The 20,009-nt window shown below is 42.3% G+C and overlaps 1 protein-coding gene across 1 annotated transcript; it reads right to left on the bottom strand.

The window, feature by feature from the left end:
• Positions 1-1,379: 1,379 nt before the first annotated feature.
• LOC311136048 (rod cGMP-specific 3',5'-cyclic phosphodiesterase subunit beta-like) lies at positions 1,380-18,011 on the bottom strand (the record flags this gene model as incomplete). Its single annotated transcript, XM_084170114.1, has 22 exons — positions 1,380-1,550; positions 1,670-1,793; positions 2,676-2,759; positions 2,865-2,939; positions 3,070-3,133; positions 3,256-3,363; positions 8,755-8,855; positions 8,988-9,075; positions 9,270-9,379; positions 9,667-9,774; positions 9,997-10,143; positions 10,330-10,395; positions 10,501-10,644; positions 11,990-12,139; positions 13,811-13,858; positions 14,001-14,067; positions 14,185-14,249; positions 14,361-14,435; positions 15,484-15,624; positions 15,791-15,880; positions 16,431-16,583; positions 17,541-18,011. The coding sequence occupies 22 exons, from the start codon at positions 18,009-18,011 to the stop codon at positions 1,525-1,527; spliced, it is 2,505 nt and encodes an 834-aa protein (XP_084026240.1). The 3' UTR covers positions 1,380-1,524.
• Positions 18,012-20,009: the final 1,998 nt, after the last annotated feature.

The raw sequence follows: 20,009 nt of genomic DNA, 5'->3' as shown, positions 1-20,009 counted from the left end.
CACACATATTTTGAGACATATTGTATCTTGTTTTTACCTTAAAAGTATGTCTCATTCAAATATTCTAAAATAAACAGTGAAGCATTTCTAGTTCAGTGTTGATAGCCAGGGACAGGAACAGACATTCCTGAAAATGTAAACTCCTTTCTCTCCTATCTCAGTAAAATACATTGTAAATGTACACACACAGAGAATCTCGACTGTCTGACTTCAGTCGGTCTATAACATTTACCTTGCTGTACTTAAACAGCACTGGACAATACAGTAACAATAAACAGCAGTGGACAATACAGTAACAATAAACAGCACTGGACAATAGAGTAACAATTATTGTATTGCAAAACTATCACATAACAACCCACAACAAGGTGTCACATTACCCTGTAATGGAGTAAAACATAAAATGTACTTCTTATAATAACGTGGGTGCTTATATTTGTCCTATTTCACACACACAAGTGTGTATTAATACTTGTGTGAATTGGAAATGTGTTTTTTTGCATATCCCAACCCCCTCAGAGAGTGGAGTCATTATCAATGGTGACCCTAGAGCAATTGGAGTTAAGTGCCTTGCTCAAGGGCACATCGATTTTTCACTTAGTCAGCTCTGGAGTTCGAATTAGCGACCTTTCGGTTACTGGCCCAACGATCTAACCGCTAGACTACCTACCGCTATGGCGTATGTGGACGCTAACCTTACTACTGCATAATCTACTTTTGATTACCATTAGGGTAAACACATTCTCTCATGTAAATGATGACTGACTGGAAGGAAATGAAGAACAACGTAAGTCATGGTAATTACACTGTTGTTATAACATACATAGAAGTAACATTGGATTCTTGATTAATCCACCAAGGTTTTGTATAATATTATTTAATATTATTTTCATACAGAATACTGTTAAATAATAATAATGTAATTAGTATTTAACAGTATTATGTATAAAAAAGGTAGTTACGAAACAGTTACCCGTTTAAAATGAGAAGCAATGCATAATGTTATATTCATATGACATTCCACATACGTGTAGAAACAGATATTTCAGAAGTTATTGATTTCTTGTTCCTTAAATTGGTCGATAAAGACCTTCAGGAACCTATTGTACATAAGTTTTAAAAGTTCAAAGTGGTTAAAAAAAAAATTACTCCACACGTCTACTTGCCATCAGAACATGCAGGATTCCTCCGAAGGTATTGAAACTTATTGAACTTCTAAAATTTGAATTTATAAAATGTTGATTTGCCAATGCAACTAATGATAACTACCCTTCAGCTGAAGGAAGAAAATGGACTGTTGTGGCCATAATGTGCCAACATGGGTCTGTAACCAGCAGGTCCAACGGCTTTGCTGCGTGACTGCTAAGTAGTCCCTCTGGCTCTTCTCCAAGGATCTGGTGCTGTGAGTGCAGGCTGTCCTTCCACAGCTGCTTTGAGGTGAGGCTGGTCCTGCCCCGGCCGGCGCAAGACTGTGTGGCTGTGATGTATCCTGGAGTGATCTACCTCCAAAACGGGCCCTGTGCTCTAGCACACTGAGCACGTCTTGGACCCTTTACATTACAAGAATATTAAATAAAGTACATGGTAAGGATCATCTGTGTTACTTTTAATGCAGACAAACTGCCCTCTAAACTACAGAGCAATAATACAATATAGCCTCCACTCTGACCTGACTGGGCTTCCAGGATGGCCTGCTTGGCCTCGTACTCTTCCTGCTTGGCCTTCCACTCCTTCCTGTTGTTCAGGAGGCCATCATACATTGGCTGGATGGCCGGATGGAAGCGGGAGAATTCCTGACAGAAAAATTAACGAAACAAAAACTTGCGAACTCTATTTCTGACAGTCAAGCTATCTAACCAAATAATGCTAGTCTGAATGACAATTGTGCATTTGGTCAATATATACACTACCAGTCAAAAGTTTTAGAACACCTACTCATTCCAGGGTTTTTCTTTATTTTGACTATTTTCTACATTGCAGAATAATAGTGAGGACATCAAAACTATGAAATGACACATGGAATCATATAGTAACCAAAAAAGTGTCAAACAAATCAAAATATATTTTATATTTGAGAATCTTCAAATAGCCACCCTTTGCCTTGATGACAGCGTTGCACACTCTTGGCATTCTCTCAACCAGCTTCACCTGGAATGCTTTTCCAACAGTCTTGAAGGAGTTCCCACATATGCAGCAGAGGTAACTCTGGGTCTTCCAGTCCTGTGGCGGTCCTCGAGAGCCAGTTTCATCATAGCGCTTGATGGTTTTTGCGACTGCACTTGAAGAAACTTTCAAAGTTCTTGACATTTTCCGTATTGACTGACCTTCATGTCTGGTTGAGAGAATGCCAAGAGTGTGCAAAGCTGTCATCAAGGCAAAGGGTGCCTATTTTAAGAATCTCAAAAATAATTGAATATTTTGATTTGTTTAACACTTTTCTGGTTACTACATGATTCCATGTGTTATTTCATAGTTTTGATGTCTTCACTATTATTGTACAATGTAGAAAATAGTAAAAAATAAAGAAAAACCCTTGAATGAGTAGGTGTTCTAAAACTTTTGACCGGTAGTGTACATCCAATAGAAGGTATGATTCATGGTTTACTTTGTGCTTAGCAATAGCTGTGATGCTGAGAGATGTAGCTAGTCTGAAAGAGTGGTAGTACATACTGTACCTTGTAGACGAATGTGCAGACAAAGTCAATGAAACCACACTGCAGCTTGGGCAGTTGGCCAGCGCAGTTTCTGTCCATCATGGTCTGGAGGAAAGGAGGGAGAAAAACATGGTTACACACGCACACACAACACACAACACACAACACACACACACACACACACACACACACACACACTGATATACCCACAATTGGTTGTTTTTCAAGAACTTCCCTTTCCAAGTCACCCTGCTCCCAGAACTCAGCTGCTTCAGACAGCGCCACCTGGAAGAAGCCAGACAGTCCCATGTATTTCACTATGTTGGACAGCTTTATTGATTTACAGAAACACAAAAGCTTCTGCTAAAATGTCTTCAAAGTATATAATTAGACTATAATCAGAAGATCTCCTGACCTTGCTTTGCACCTCCCATGGTTTAGTGATGGCTGACAAGTCGCATGCTGTCATCATCATGGCCCTTTGAGGGGAATTATTAAAGGTTCAGAGCAAAGTAGAAATGCTAAGATAAGATCCAATGTGCATGTTATAATCCTACATATCCCCCCTATCACTACAATCCTCCCCCTACCATGAACTCACAAGACAATCTCTTTCCTGGTCGTCTCCAGGGACATCCAGTCCACCCACTTCTTCTCATCTTCGTAGGTCTTTGATAGGTCAACAATCTTCTGGAACATTGTTCGCTTCCTGGTGACATTGGAAAAAGTCCAAACAGAGATGTATACATTATGTTAAAGTTAGAAGCTGTGCATTGTCAAATCTTGTTTTTCCCAACTTTACAGGGCTAAGTAGGCATGGTCGTTGCAGTTAATCTGTGAAAAACAAACATTTGGATTAACAGTGATTCAATATGCAGAGAAAGAGTCCACATTAACAACAATACATTCTTCCTAAGATTTGTATAGGGCATACAAAATGTATTGCAGTTAATTACATACACTTGTTTGCGTTAACACTCCTGCATGGACTCTCAACCAAACACACTGGACACTACCCACACCTCAACACACACATACAGTATACACATTTATGTCCACACACACACTGCTTCTACCAAACCTGTTGCCTAGTCACTTTACCCCTACCTATATACATTTTAGTCATTTAGCAGACGCTCTTATCTAGAGCGACTTACAGTTAGTGAGTGCATACATTTTTTATTTTTTCATACTGGCCCCCCGTGGGAATCGAACCCACAACCCTGGCGTTGCAAACGCCATGCTCCAACTGAGCTACATCCCTGCCGGCCATTCCCTCCCCTACCCTGGGCCAATTGTGTGCCGCCCCATGGGTCTCCCGGTCGGCTACGAAAGAGCCTAGTGGCACAGCTAGCACTGCGATGCAGTGCCTTAGACCACCGCGCCACTCGGGAGAACTATATGTACATACAGTGAGGGAAAAAAGTATTTGATACCCTGCTGATGTTGGACATTTGCCCACTGACAAAGACATGATCAGTCTATAATTTTAATGGTAGGTTTATTTGAACAGTGAGAGACAGAATAACAACAAAAAAATCCAGAAAAATGCATGTCAAAAATGTTATAAATTGATTTGCATTTTAATGAGGGAAATAAGTATTTGACCCCTCTGCAAAACATGACTTAGTACTTGGTGGCAAAACCCTTGTTGGCAATCACAGAGGCCAGATGTTTCTTGTAGTTGGCCACCAGGTTTGCACACATCTCAGGAGGGATTTTGTCCCACTCTTCTTTGCAGATCTTTGCATTAAGGTTTCGAGGCTGACGTTTGGCAACTCAAACCTTCAGCTCCCTCCACAGATTTTCTATGGGATTAAGGTCTGGAGACTGGCTAGGCCACTCCAGGACCTTAATGTGCTTCTTCTTGAGCCACTCCTTTGTTGCTTTGGCCGTGTATTTTGGGTCATTGTCATGCTGGAATACCCATCCACGACCCATTTTCAATGCCCTGCCTGAGGGAAGGAGGTTCTCACCCAAAATTTAACGGTACATGGCCCCATCCATCGTCCCTTTGATGTGGTGAAGTTGTCCTGTCCCCTTAGCAGAAAAACATCCCCAAAGCATAATGTTTCCACCTCCATGTTTGACGGTGGGGATGGTGTTTTTGGGGTCATAGGCAGCATTCCTCCTCCTACAAACACGGCGAGTTGAGTTGATGCCAAAGAGCTCCATTTTAGTCTCATCTGACCACAACACTTTGACCCAGTTCTCCTCTGAATCATTCAGATGTTCATTGGCAAACCTCAGACGGGCATGTACAGTGGGGAAAAAAAGTATTTAGTCAGCCACCAATTGTGCAAGTTCTCCCACTTAAAAAGATGAGAGAGGCCTGTAATTTTCATCATAGGTACACGTCAACTATGACAGACAAAATGAGGAAAAAAAATCCAAAAAATCACATTGTAGGATTTTCAATGAATTTATTTGCAAATTATGGTGGAAAATAAGTATTTGGTCATCTACAAACAAGCAAGATTTCTGGCTCTCACAGACCTGTAACTTCTTCTTTAAGAGGCTCCTCTGTCCTCCACTCGTTACCTGTATTAATGGCACCTGTTTGAACTTGTTATCAGTATAAAAGACACCTGTCCACAACCTCAAACAGTCACACTCCAAACTCCACTATGGCCAAGACCAAAGAGCTGTCAAAGGACACCAGAAACAAAATTGTAGACCTGCACCAGGCTGGGAAGACTGAATCTGCAATAGGTAAGCAGCTTGGTTTGAAGAAATCAACTGTGGGAGCAATTATTAGGAAATGGAAGACATACAAGACCACTGATAATCTCCCTCGATCTGGGGCTCCACGCAAGATCTCACCCCGTGGGGTCAAAATGATCACAAGAACGGTGAGCAAAAATCCCAGAACCACACGGGGGGACCTAGTGAATGACCTGCAGAGAGCTGGGACCAAAGTAACAAAGCCTACCATCAGTAACACACTACGCCGCCAGGGACTCAAATCCTGCAGTGCCAGACGTGTCCCCCTGCTTAAGCCAGTACATGTCCAGGCCCGTCTGAAGTTTGCTAGAGTGCATTTGGATGATCCAGAAGAGGATTGGGAGAATGTCATATGGTCAGATGAAACCAAAATATAACTTTTTGGTAAAAACTCAACTCGTCGTGTTTGGAGGACAAAGAATGCTGAGTTGCATCCAAAGAACACCATACCTACTGTGAAGCATGGGGGTGGAAACATCATGCTTTGGGGCTGTTTTTCTGCAAAGGGACCAGGACGACTGATCCGCGTAAAGGAAATAATGAATGGGGCCATGTATCGTGAGATTTTGAGTGAAAACCTCCTTTCATCAGCAAGGGCATTGAAGATGAAACGTGGCTGGGTCTTTCAGCATGACAATGATCCCAAACACACCGCCCAGGCAACGAAGGAGTGGCTTCGTAAGAAGCATTTCAAGGTCCTGGAGTGGCCTAGCCAGTCTCCAGATCTCAACCCCATAGAAAATATTTGGAGGGAGTTGAAAGTCCGTGTTGCCCAGCGACAGCCCCAAAACATCACTGCTCTAGAGGAGAGCTGCATGGCGGAATGGGCCAAAATACCAGCAACAGTGTATGAAAACCTTGTGAAGACTTACAGAAAACATTTGACCTGTGTCATTGCCAACAAAGGGTATATAACAAAGTATTGAGAAACTTTTGTTATTGACCAAATACTTATTTTCCACCATAATTTGCAAATAAATTCATTAAAAATCCTACAATGTGATTTTCAGGATTTTTTTTTCTCATTTTGTCTGTCATAGTTGACGTGTACCTATGATGAAAATTACAGGCCTCTCTCCTCTTTTTAAGTGGGAGAACTTGCACAATTGGTGGCTGACTAAATACTTTTTTCCCCCACTGTATATGTGCTTTCTTGAGCAGGGGGACCATGCGGGCGCTGCAGGATTTCAGTCCTTCACGGCGTAGTGTGTTACCAATTGTTTTCTTGGTGACTATGGCCTTGAGATCATTGACAAGATCCTCCCGTGTAGTTCTGGGCTGATTCCTCACCGTTCTCATGATCATTGCAACTCCACGAGGTGAGATCTTGCATGGAGCCCCTTGCCGAGGGAGATTGACAGTTATTTTGTGTTTCTTCCATTTGCGAATAATCGCATCAACTGTTGTCACCTTCTCACCAAGCTGCTTGGCGATGGTCTTGTAGCCCATTCCAGCCTTGTGTAGGTCTACAATCTTGTCCCTGACATCCTTGGAGAGCTCTTTGGTCTTGGCCATGGTGGAGAGTTTGGAATCTGATTGATTGATTGCTTCTGTGGACAGGTGTATTTTATACAGGTAACAAACTGAGATTAGGAGCACTCCCTTTAAGAGTGTGCTCCTAATCTCAGCTCGTTACCTGTATAAAAGACAGCTGGGAGCCAGAAATCTTTCTGATTGAGAGGGGGTCAAATACTTATTTCCCTCATTAAAATGCAAATCAATTTATAACATTTTTGACATGCATTTTTCTGGATTTTTGTTGTTGTTATTCTGTCTCTCACCGTTCAAATAAACCTACCATTAAAATTATCTGATCATGTCATTGTCAGTGGGCAAACGTACAAAATCAGCAGGGGATCAAATACTTTTTTCCCTCACTGTAGGTACCTCAATTATCTGGTAGCCCTGCACATTGTCTCGGTACTCCCTGTATACTGTATAGCGATGCTATTTTTACTCATTATTGTTATCCGTTATTCACTGTGCATTTATTCCTCCTGTCACTATTTCTATTATTATTACACTGAACAGCTGAAGGAAGAAAGTGTTGGTCCCATGTTCCATGAGCTGCAATAAAAGATCTCAGAAATGTTCCATGTGCACAGAAAGCTTATTTCTCCCAATTGTTTTGCACACATTTGTTTACATTCCTGTTAGTGAGCATTTCTCCTTTGTCAAAATAATCCATCCACCTGACAGGTGTGGCATATCAAGAAGCTGATTAAAGAATTTAGCAGTATGTCCAGCTGGCCTCACAACCGCAGACCATGTGTAACCACGCCTGCCCAGGACTTCCACATCCGGCTTCTTCACCTGCGGGATTGTCTGAGACCAGCCACCCGGACAGCTGATGAAACTGTGGGTTTGCACAATTGAAGAATTTCTGCACAAACTGTCAGAAACCGTCTCAGGGAAGCTCATCTGCATGCTCATTGTCCTCAGCAGCGTCTTGACCTGACTGCAGTTCGGCGTTGTAACCGACTTCAGTGGACAAATGCTCACCTTCGATGGCCACTGGCACGCTGGAGAAATATACTCTTCACAGATTAAGCCCGGTTTCAACTGTACCGGGCCGATGGCAGCGTGTATGGTGTCGTGTGGGCGAGCGGTTTGCTGATGTCAACGTTGTGAACAGAGTGCCCCATGGTGGTGGTGGGGTTATGGTATGGGCAGGCATAAGCTACGGACAACAAACAAATGTGCTTTTTATCGATGGCAATTTAAATGTACCGAGATACCGTGACGAGATCCTGAGGCCCATTGTCGTGCATGATAATGCACAGCCCCATGTCGCAAGGATCTGTACACAATTCCTGGAAGCTGAAAATGTCCCAGTTCTTCCATGGCTTGCATACTCACCAGACATGTCACCCATTGAGCATGTTTGGGATGCTCTGGATTGATGTGGACAGTGTGTTCCAGTTCCAACCAATATCCAGCAACTTCGCACAGCCATTGAAGAGGAGTGGGACAACATTCCACAGCCCACAATCAACAGCCTGATAATTTCTATGTGAAGGAGATGTGTCACGCTGAATGAGGCAAATGGTGGTCACACCAGATACTGACAGGTTTTCTGATCCACGCCCCTACTTTTTTTTAAGGTATCTGTGACCAACAGATGTATATCTGTATTCCCAGTCATGTGAAATCCATAGATTAGGGCCTAATGGATTTATTTCAATTGACTGATTTCCTAATATGAATTGTAACTCAGTAAAATCTTAGAAATTGTTTCATGTTTCGTTCATATTTTTGTTCAGTGAATTTTTATTTTTAACTCTGCATTGTTGGAAAAAATATCCGTAAGTAAGCATTTCACTAGTCTACATCTGTTGTTTACGAAGCATGTGACAAATAAAATATTATTACTCACTTGAAATAGAGTTGCAAGTCTGTTGAAATGATGGCAATGTCCAGGAGGTGGATGGCATGCTCGTTCTGTCTTCTGTTGAGGTTCTGGTAGATATTCAAGGCCTGGGGGGAGGGAGGAGGAGTTAGATGAAAGCGTCACATGATCAAAATGGAAGTATAGAGTACCAATAAAAAAATAAAAAATTGACATCAAAGGTGCTACTGCAGCAGTTGAGATACAAAAGCCTTACATACCTCGTCTGCCAGAAGGAACTTGCTAAATTCTAGATGATGCCTCTCCAGGACAGACGAGCCGTGAAGCTTGGCTAGCGGGTTACCAGATCTGTTGATGAGGAGGGACCAGACCACACACTGTACAGGGAGCTCATCATAAGCCATTCATCACACAAAGCTAATCCAAGTGCTTCTCTACATTTACAGTTGCGATGAGAGAGATAGTAAAATAAGAGACCTAAGGATTTAAGAAGGGCTGGTTGTACCAACTCTCAGAGAGCAGAGATTCCCAGGAGTACTCACTTCACCTGGTAGAGGTTGTTTGTCCCCCTGTGGTCGATATCATGGAGGAAAGCAGATGTGAGCATGGCCATCACCTCCAGATCTGTGTAGTACCTTTTCAGGTTCCCTGTCTGACACAACAAAACACAGCAGTTTGACTTTCAGAATTAGAGATGTCTTTCAATTATGTCTTTCAGTTTAAGTTAATGGGCAAATACAGATAAAAACGTATCAACCCCAACAAAAATTCCATTAATTATAATCCACATAACAATTCACATTTCCTGTTGCTGTAGGATTCTTTTCCTGCTGTGAGAAATTGGTCAAATTAGGATATCTGTAAGAAAATATGCCTTTTATTTTCTGTGAGACAAAATTAAGTTAGGGTGCATTACTACTGAGGCATAAGCACTCCTACCGTCAACAGTGTGAACATAGTCTGTCCGACATTGAAACCGTGGCGCCAGTTGTGATAGGTGATTTTCCTGTAGCCTTTGCTGATAGAGAACATGAAGCGCACCAGAACCTGTTAAAATAAATAAAGATGCCTGATGGTTTTCATGGGATTTGGAAGTGGAGCGTTAGAACATATACAGATATTATGGGAGAGCAATAAAGTAACTAACGACAAACAGCATACATACAGTATATTCATATATACAGTATATTCAGAGTATTTGCTCAAACTGACACTTCCCCGGCATTGAAAGATGTTGCAGGGCAGATCATGATTGTACATTAACGTTACCTCCTGTGGAACCTGGAACTTCTTGACCACTCCGACCTCATAGTACATTTGGATCCCACACATCACCAGCTCCAGCTCTGTGAGGTCAAAGTCCGAGAACCCGAACTCGTAGATCTCAAACTTCTTGGGGCCGGGTAGTTCTTTTTTCTGTGTGATAATGCATGATTATTTTGGCATTATTAACAGCAAACTAAACATACGACCATATTAATGTAGAGGTTTCAAATGCAACTGTTCCAGTTAATCTTATACTATCGTGACCAAATCAGGGATAATTCTATAACAACCAGATGATGACCAAATTGTTATTCTACAAATATGACGTGGTAATACCAGAATCTGCAGGAACTCATCCTCTTCACAGTCACAGGGCTCTCTGTTGAAATACTGCCTGGTTTTCTAACATACATGAAACAACAATTAGTGTCAAACATTAAAACAACACTTCTCGTATAAAGGGGGTTAGATCTTTGGTGTGTACAGTATCTTTGAGAAAGTCTTCACCAGGATTTTCTGTATTTCGTCATCACGGCACTTGACGTGGTAGAGAACCATGTCCTGGGCTATGTCTTTCCGGTTCTCCATCATTTTCATCCTGTCATTGGTGTCTGTGTTGAGGTGGGACCAGCCCAGGAAGTTAGTCATAGCCTGGGGAGACAGACAGAAACCATGTAATTCAGAGTAGGTTTATTCAGTAACCAAAATGGTGAAAACCTGGTGAAGACAAGTGGTGAAGGTAGGCAACAACACCTCCGCCACCCTGATCCTCAACATGGGGGCCACACAGGGGCCCCACAGGGGTGCGTGCTCAGCACCCTTCTGTACTCCCTGTTCACCCATGACTCCCTCAACGTCAACAAAACGAAGGAGCTACAGGAGACAGCAGAGAGAGCACACCCCCATCCACATCGACAGGGCCGTAGTGCAGAGGTTCAAAAGCTTCAAGTTCCTCGGCGTGCACATCACTGACAACCTGAAAGGGTCCCTTCACACAGACAATGTGGTGAAGAAGGAGCAACAGCGCCTCTTTAACCTCAGGAGGCTGAAGAAATGTGGCTTGGCCCCTAAGACCCTTATGAACTTCTACAGATGCATCACTGAGAGCATCCTGTCGGCCTGTATCACTGCCTTGTACGGCAATGGCACCGCCCGCAACCGCAGGGCTCTTCAGAGGGTGCTGCGGTCAGCCCAACACATCACCAGGGTCACACTGCCTACCCTCCAGGACATCTACAGCACCCGGTGTCACAGGAAGGCCAAGACGATCATCAAGGACCTCAGCCACCCGAGCCATGGCCTGTTCACCCCGCTAACATCTAGAAGGCGGAGACAGTGCAGGTGCATCAAAGCTGAGACTGAGAAACAGCTTCTATCTCCAGGCCATCAGACAGTTAAACAGTCAACACTAGCCGGCCTCTGCCTAGTACACTGCCCTGAACCTTAGTCACTGTTCTAGCTGGCTACCACCCGGTACTCTACCCTTCACCTTTGAGACTGCTGCCCTATGTACACTGAACACTGGTCACTTTAACTATGTTTACATACTGTTTCACCCACTTTATATGTATATACTGTATTCTAGTCATGGTTCATCCCATATAACTACTGCTGTACACACCTTTTCTATTCATATACTGTATATATATATATTTATATTACGGTCTCTGACATTGCTGGTTCTAATATCTCTTAAATTCTTAATAAAAAAATATTTCTGGATTATGTGTGTATTGTCTTTTTTCCCCTGCTAAGTATTACTGCACTGTTGGAGCTAGAAACACAAGCATTTCGCGACCAATAAACTTTGATTTGAAACATTGGGAGACAGACAGTCATAATATAATTTAGAGTACCGGTAGGTTCACTCAGGTCAATGTGGTCTACACAAAGCAGGACGAGAAGGCGGCTTTCTAGAGTCACTTGACTTGACCACTTCTCTGTGAAGACAGAAGGAGTTGAGAAGACAGCTGAGTGCTGTAGTATAGTAAAGTACCTCCATTAGCTCCTCATCCTGCTGATCGAATGGCTTCCCATCTTTCCTGTTGTAGAATGTAGCCACGCCCACAATCTCTTCCATCATGTTGACAATTGGCATGGACAGCACATTCTTTATGGTCCAACCACTGTCATCCAAGGGCTCTGACTGCATCATGGGAAGACACAAGATAAACGCTCAACAGGAATTATGCAAGTAGCTCAACTTTTTGCCAAAACTACAAATCAAATCAAATTGTATTTGTCACATGCACCGAATACAACAGGTGTAGACCTTACAGTGAAATGCTTACTTACAAGCCCTTAACCAACAATGCAGTTTTAAGAAAAATAAGTAAACAATAGATAAGTAAAAAATTAAAGCAGTAAAATAACAGTAAAAATAACAGTGGCGAGACAATATACAGGGGGTACCGGTACCGAGTCAATGTGCAGGGGCACCGGTTAGTCGAGGTAATTGAGGTAATATGTACATGTAGGTATAGTTAAATTGACTATGCATGGATAATAAACAGAGAGTAGCAGTAGCGTAAAAGAAGGGGTGTGGGGGGAGGGACAATGCAAATAGTCCGGGTAGCCATTTGATTAGCTTATGTCTTATGGCTTGGGGGTAGAAGCTGTTAAGAATAATTTTGGATGTAGACTTGGCACTCTGGTACCGCTTGCCGTGCGGTAGAGAGAGAACAGTCTATGACTAGGGTGGCTGGAGTATTTGACCATTTTTAGGGCCTTCTTCTGGCACCGCCTGGTATGGAGGTCCTGGATGTCAGGAAGCTTGGCCCCAGTGATGTGCTGGGCCGTACGCACTACCCTCTGTAGTGCCTTGCGGTCGGAGGCCGAGCAGTTGCCATGCCAGGCAGTGATGCAACCAGTCAGGATGCTCTCGATGGTGCAGCTGTAGAACTTTTTGAGGATCTGAGGACCCATGCCAAATCTTGAGGGGGAATAGGCTTTGTCGTGCCCTCTTCACGACTGCTCTATGTGTTTGGACCATGATAGTTTGTTGGTGATGTGGACACCAAGGAACTTGAAGCTCTCAACCTGCTCCACTACAGCCCCGTCGATGAGAATGGGGGCGTGCTCTGTCCTCTTTTCCTGTGGTCCACAATCATCTCCTTTGTCTTAATCATGTTGAGGGAGAGGTTGTTATCCTGGCAACACACGGCCAGGTCTCTGACCTCCTCCCTGTCTCATCGTTGTCGGCGATCAGGCTTTTGTGTCGTTGGCAAACTTAATGATGGTGTTGGAGTCATGCCAGACCATGCAGTCATGGGTGAACAGGGAGTACAGGAGGGGACTGAGCACGCACCCCTGAGGGGCCCCCGTGTTGAGGATCAGTGTGGCAGATGTGTTGTTACCTACCCTTACCACCTGGGGGCAGCCCGTCAGGAAGTCCAGGATCCAGTTGCAAAGGGAGGTGTTTAGTCCCAGGTTTCTTAGCTTAGTGATGAGCTTTGAGGGCACTATGGTGTTGAAAGCTGAGCTGTAGTCAATGAATAGCATTCTCACGGAGGTGTTCCTTTTGTCCAGGTGGGAAAGAGCAGTGTGGAGTGCAATAGAGATTGCATCATCTGTGGATCTGTTGGGGCGGTATGCAAATTGGAATGGGTCTAGGGTTTCTGGGATAATGGTGTTGATGTGAGCAATGACCAGCCTTTCAAAGCACTTCATGGCTACAGACGTGAGTGCTACGGGTCGGTAGTCATTTAGGCAGGTTATCTTAGTGTTCTTGGGCACAGGGACTATGGTGGTCTGCTTGAAACATGTTGGTATTACAGACATATAAGGATACTTGATTTTATAATGAAGCAAAATGTACCTGAAACTTGAACATCTCCTCTGTTGTGGGATTCATGATGTTACATATCTAGATATTAAAAATAATCAGTACAGCATCAACAACACATGCAAATTGTGGCAATTTTAACGTTCTCTTATTTTGAAGTCAATTCCAAATTCTGAAAGTATTTCAAACACTGCTGGAATGCTAGTTAAAAGGGGGAACTTACAAGACCAGTTTCGGCCACATATGTGGGCAATCCAGTACACAACACCCAGTGTTCTGGAGTGGGAGTCCTGTTGACAGGAGACAGTCAGACAACACACATTGATTATTCCTCTATACAGTGTTATACAGGGTTGTAACTACTTCAACTATACACAAATGTTCAGAGAAAGGTGAGAGAAACATACGCGATAACTTTGATATCCTCTTTTCCATGCAAAATATAATCAATGACTTTGTAGAATATTACTTCCTAGAATCACAAATAACCCCAAAAAAACCACAAATTAGAATTTGCAGAAACAAAGGCAAAAAGGTAAAGACCAGTTCATGTGGTAATAAGTAGATAGATATGAACACTTACTCTGCCGTCAGGAGTAACAGGTCCAGCGTAGGGGGGCTGATCTCCCATCAACACTGGCCAGATGTCAAAGAACTCCTATAGCAACAAAGCAATGACACAGATGGATTGCCACACACAGCATATTAATAATATAGTGTGTAGTGCCATATGAGCTATGTCATGTAGGCTACAGTATTACCAGAGGAGACCCATAATAACTCTTCTTTCTGATAACTAAATGGGTGGGTCATTCTTGAATTGTGGTGGCATTTACGTCCCTCACCTTTGCAACCATGAAAAAACACTTTAACTTGACAAATAGTTACATATCATACATGTTTTTGTTTATATTTTACTGTTTATCAATGATAAAACATAATGCAATTCCTTTATACTGCAAAACGTTATGTTTGTGCATTAAAGTACTTAAGCAAATGGACTTGTCCCAGTAGTGATGAGTAGAGTTGTAGTGACATGTTTTGGGATTTGGGGATATTTATCTATTATTTTCAATGCAAGAAAGTAATCAAAAGTATTTAATATATTGTATAGATCAATAAAAACGAAGAAGGCTATTAAAATACCTATTTTTATAATATGTGTCCCTAAGTTTTATTTAATTGGTGTTGCTGCCTTGAAAATCACTCATTACATTGAGCACCAGTGGCAAACTGTTATCGGGGTAGGGGTATATATTAAAGAAAATGATTAGCTAATCACACACTTTTAGTATGTCATAAACTTCAGGATTCAATTGAAAATTTGGTGTGTCTAAATAAAAAGTGTATTTGGTGTTACTCAATTTAAATGCAGGGAAATTACATTGTGCGCAAAATGATTAATTATATAACTTTAATACATTATTTTTAAAGGGTTATTGACCTTCGATTTGAGCATCTGTGACCTCCATTTAAGAACATTTTCAATTACTTAAAATGTGTCATTGGTGTTACCGTCAATGGTGTTACCGTCAATGGTGTTACTACTCCTACTGGTGGCACAATGTTATCATAATGATAAAAATGATTTAAAGTAATTAAACTGCCATGTTAGTTGATTTGGAATAGGAAGATTTAAACAAAACAAATTCCAAAATGCCATGCCCAAATGTCACTGCAATTGAAGAATGACCTGGCTACATCACCTTCTCCTTTGTCATGTCCAGTAGGCCCACAGAGTACCTGTCACAGTTCAGGTACGCCCGCACTGTATACAGGGCTTTGTGGAACTGTCTCTCAATGTCTGTTAGCTCCTCAAACACCTTGTTGGCGGACCACAACAGGACCTATACCCGACAGAAATCAACAACCATAAAGGATCAGTTAAAAACCAGTTGGTTGCTATATCCATAAATGTGTGAAAGCTAAATAAGAGCCTTTTTTTGTGTGTGCACCATATTGTAATTTACAACTAGTCCTTCCTCTGAATATCAGCGCAGACAGCAGACTCACCTGTCCTTTTCGAGTCTCACAGTTGTACAGGTAGTTCAACTGGTAAATTTTCAGGTTCAAAGTGGCTATTCTGAGATACTTCAGAAAGAGCTGGGAGACAGAAAAATATGAATTAGTCTTAGAGAGAAATACGTACATTGATGTGTAATTATGGTGGTAGAGGGAAGGCGAGAAGTACAAATGCATGTATGTGAAAACATCAGTCATGAATGTGACCTTCCTCTTCATAAAGGCAGCACAGTTTGTATGTGTTCTCTGTTGGACATGTTTGTGTTCTACAACAGCATTCAGTGTTCGTATGCTGCATGTGCTTTCAGTGAACAAACTTTGGGATTGGGGAAAGCCTCTTGATTACCATTTTGTTTTCAATTTATTTGGTCATTTAGCAGATGCTCTTATCCAGAGCAATTTACATGAGCAATTAGGGTTAAGTGCCTTGCTCGGGAATTCGAACCAGCGGTTACTGGCCCAACACTCTTAACCGCTAGGCTACCTGCCTCCCATCCCCAACTAATTCAGACTCTAACGTCATGTAATGAACTCATCATAGTATTTCCATTGTGACTGTGTGGGATTTCCCTGCTGACATATGGAGATGTGTGGATCCTATTCTCAGACTCACTTAATCCTCAGTACTCACATCCTCATCCTCAGTGGTGAAGTGGGGTCCAGTGGTCTTGTTCAGGGCCATGATCACAGCCACCACATCCTCTCCATTCATGATGGGCGAGGCTAATATGTTCCTGGTTTTGTACTCTGTCAGGTCATCAACGAACGAGCTGAAGTGACTGCTCTGTATGGCAGAAAACAAAGCAAATTACTGACATCAGAGATCACACATGGATGTGTTAAGACGGGTCTATAAATCAATACATAGGCTTGGTGTGGAGCCTTTTTCAGTTTACATATCATTATAGACCACAGATTAATACATGTTAACCTCTTGCATATTCAAGATAAAAGACAATGTATAAAAGGGATATATGTAGCTACTCAGTTAAGAAATACACTTCAATATCAAGAGTGAATGTAAATCTGGGCAATGTGAAATATAAATTTATTTGATTCGTGTTAGCTTCCTGCTGACCCCAGTGTAAACGCCCCAGGACAGGTGCCATAATCCCAGATACAGCAGGGGGTAATGGGATATATAATAACTGGATTATGTCTGTCGAGAGGATTTATATTGTCTCCAGATATTCATTTAGAAGCTCCCCACAGAACAGTATAGTTGCCATACTACTTTATGTGACACTGTGTTTTAATAAAAATAACATTTGAACACTATGTGTATTTTAAAATAGTCATGGATTAAATAACTATTCACTTTTTTGTCTGGCTGAACATGAAATTGATGCATCTATATATTTTGTATTTGTTTGTTGGATTAAATAACTATTCACTTTTTTGTCTGGCTGAACATGAAATTGATGCATCTATATATTTTGTATTTGTTTGTTATTTGTGGCAGTTGGTACAGCTAGAAGATATTATCATGTGGGATTGTGTGACAAGGCCCTTGTAAAAGATTATTGACACAATTTCACTGAAGCCACTGGGTCCCAGCCTCTGGGACACTGTCTGTCTGTCCTCATCACTACCACAATGTTTATGTCCTAAATTCTGGGACACTGTCTGTATGTCTGTCCCCATCACTACCACTGGCTCCTAGCCTCTGGGACACTGTCTGTCTGTCCCAATCACTACCACAACATACGTTTATGTTTCATATTCCCCATCTGACTCTTACCTCATTGGCATCTTTCAAATTTATGTGTTTCTTGGTCTGGGCCACATTTCCCACCACCCCAAGGTCCAGGGGGAAGACTATCTCGTGGTCAGGGTGAACCACACAGTCGTCCAGCTCAGACTCGGTGGTGATGTTGAAAAGACGCGTGGCTAGCTCTGCGATGCCGTTCCTCTCCCGGTACATGAACAGGCTGCAGCGGTCGGCTTGGATCAGGGCCACGATCCTCTTCAGGATCTTGAACACCACTTTCTCCATGTTCACATTCTCCTGCATTTCTTTAATCAGGTCGAACAGGATCTGGCCTTCCTCTATCTGGCTCAGCTCCTGTAACATCCCAAAATCTACCTTGGACTCCGGGATCCCCGCCATCACAGAGAGGGCCCCTGGTGTGAGCTTCTTGTTGAAGTAGCCCTGGGCGAAAGCTGGGTTTCCATCCAGGAACTTCTCAACATCTTCCTTTGTCGCACTCATCTTGGGTTAGGGATGTACTGGTTCTACCCCAGTCCCTGTATTCAAACCAACAGTCTCTAAAAAGACGACAAAACCAATTATCTATTAATTACTTGCAAATAAAAAGTGGATACATTCACACCATGTAATGAAAAAAGAGGGCAGGCAGGTTAGGCAGGTTAGTTAGGTCCTGGTGTGAACAGAGGAGACCGCTGCAGTGGCAGGGGAGGGAGGGCTGAGTCCAATCCCACTGTCATCAGCAAGCTTTTCTCTTAATAGTGTTGAAGGTGAACCAGGATCTGCTCATGCAAAACTGATCAGGTGATCACTATGAAGGAGGCCAACCCAGTCCAGTCCTATCATTGACCCATTCCCTCCTCTTCCTTCGCCCCTCGACAGGTTTAGCAAACAAGCTTGAAGGAGAAGAGATCCGGACCCCCTCAAACAGTCACCTATCTGAAACCAGATAGCCTAGTTAAAGATGTCCCCCATTTGGTTTGTCTCCAACTGTAGCCTGCTCTTGCCCCAGGTAAAAGCTCTTAATGTTCTTATTTTTAAAAAAGCACTCCTCATTGCTAAGCCCTATTTAGCCAGGCCACCAACTGATTATCTCAGCACCCCAATTCTAGTCTCCTCAGTCAGTTCTACTGCTATGGGAGCCTATAGCCTTCACAGGACTCTGCTGGTAGTAGCCTTCAGAAGCAGAAAAACCTTAGTTAACTTAGTTAACAAACCTTAATTACATTTAAGGTTTGTGGAGAAGAAAGCTTTACTTAAGATGTAAGTTCAATGATTATGCTGCAGTATCTGTTATCATACAATCACAATATTGAATTTATAAATAATAATGATTAGGTGAGAGACAGACGGATAGAGAGACAGACAGAGATGTTTGGGGGTCTATGAGACAATAAGACAAGCCTGATAATAAAATGCCAATAATCTTTCCACCCCGGCTATATTAAGGTTCCTTAACCATCTTATACAAAAGGTCAGCTGGATAATCTCCACATGAATAGATTCATACTATCAGATCTGCTACCTGTGAGTGAGATGAGGCTGGCGAGGGAGGTGTATCATAGTAAAACGTTTGTTCATATGAACCTGCGCGTGTCTTTCTTTGTTTGAGGGTATATGCTTACGAGCATTTGCTTATGAGTGTGTATAAAACAGTACAGTCTGTAATGTTTGTTATTCAATATATATATATATATATATAACTACTATTATTTTATAATAAATATCAAATTGATTCAATAGTTATTTCATCACAATTACATTACAAACCTCTGAAACTAGTGTGGATCAGTCAATGCATATGATCCCAAGGCAATATACTAATCTAAGCTACTCTCTACACATGGATATGAGGGATTTAACAAATGTACGCATCTAATGATACTAGCTGTAATATTAATCCAACCATCGCACGCCTTTACATTACCATTGCACGCCCTTACACATGATAACATGTGCACTATACACACGTCCACATGGATTTTGTGTTGTAGATACAGTGCATTCGGAAAGTATTCAGACCCCTTGACTTTTTCCACATTTTGTTACGCTATAGCCTTATTCTAAAATGGATTCAATTGTTTTTTTCCCTCATCAATCTACACACAATACCCCATAATGACAAAGCAAAAACAGGCTTCTAGAAATATTTGCTAATGTATTAGAAATAAAAAACGCTTTACTCAGTACTTTGTTGAAGCACCTTTGGCAGCGATTACAGCCTTGAGTCTTATTGGGTATGATGCTACAAGCTTGGCATACCTGTATTTGGGGAGTTTCTCCCATGCTTCTCTGCAGATCTTCTCAAGCTCTGTCAGGTTGGATGGGGAGCGCCACTGCACAGCTATTTTCAGGTCTCTCCAGAGATGTTCCATCGTGTTCAAGTCCGGGCTCTGGCTGGGCCACTCAAGGACATTCAGAGACTTGTCCCGAAGCCACTCCTGCGTTGTCTTGGCTGTGTGCTTGGGGTCGTTGTCCTGTTGGAAGGTGAACCTTAGCCAC

This window comes from Coregonus lavaretus (assembly GCF_964263955.1).
Source record: "Coregonus lavaretus genome assembly, chromosome: 10".
Lineage (NCBI taxonomy): Eukaryota > Metazoa > Chordata > Actinopteri > Salmoniformes > Salmonidae > Coregonus > Coregonus lavaretus.
The sequence above is the reverse complement of the archived record's forward strand: the minus strand, read 5'-3'. Positions and strand labels throughout refer to the sequence as shown.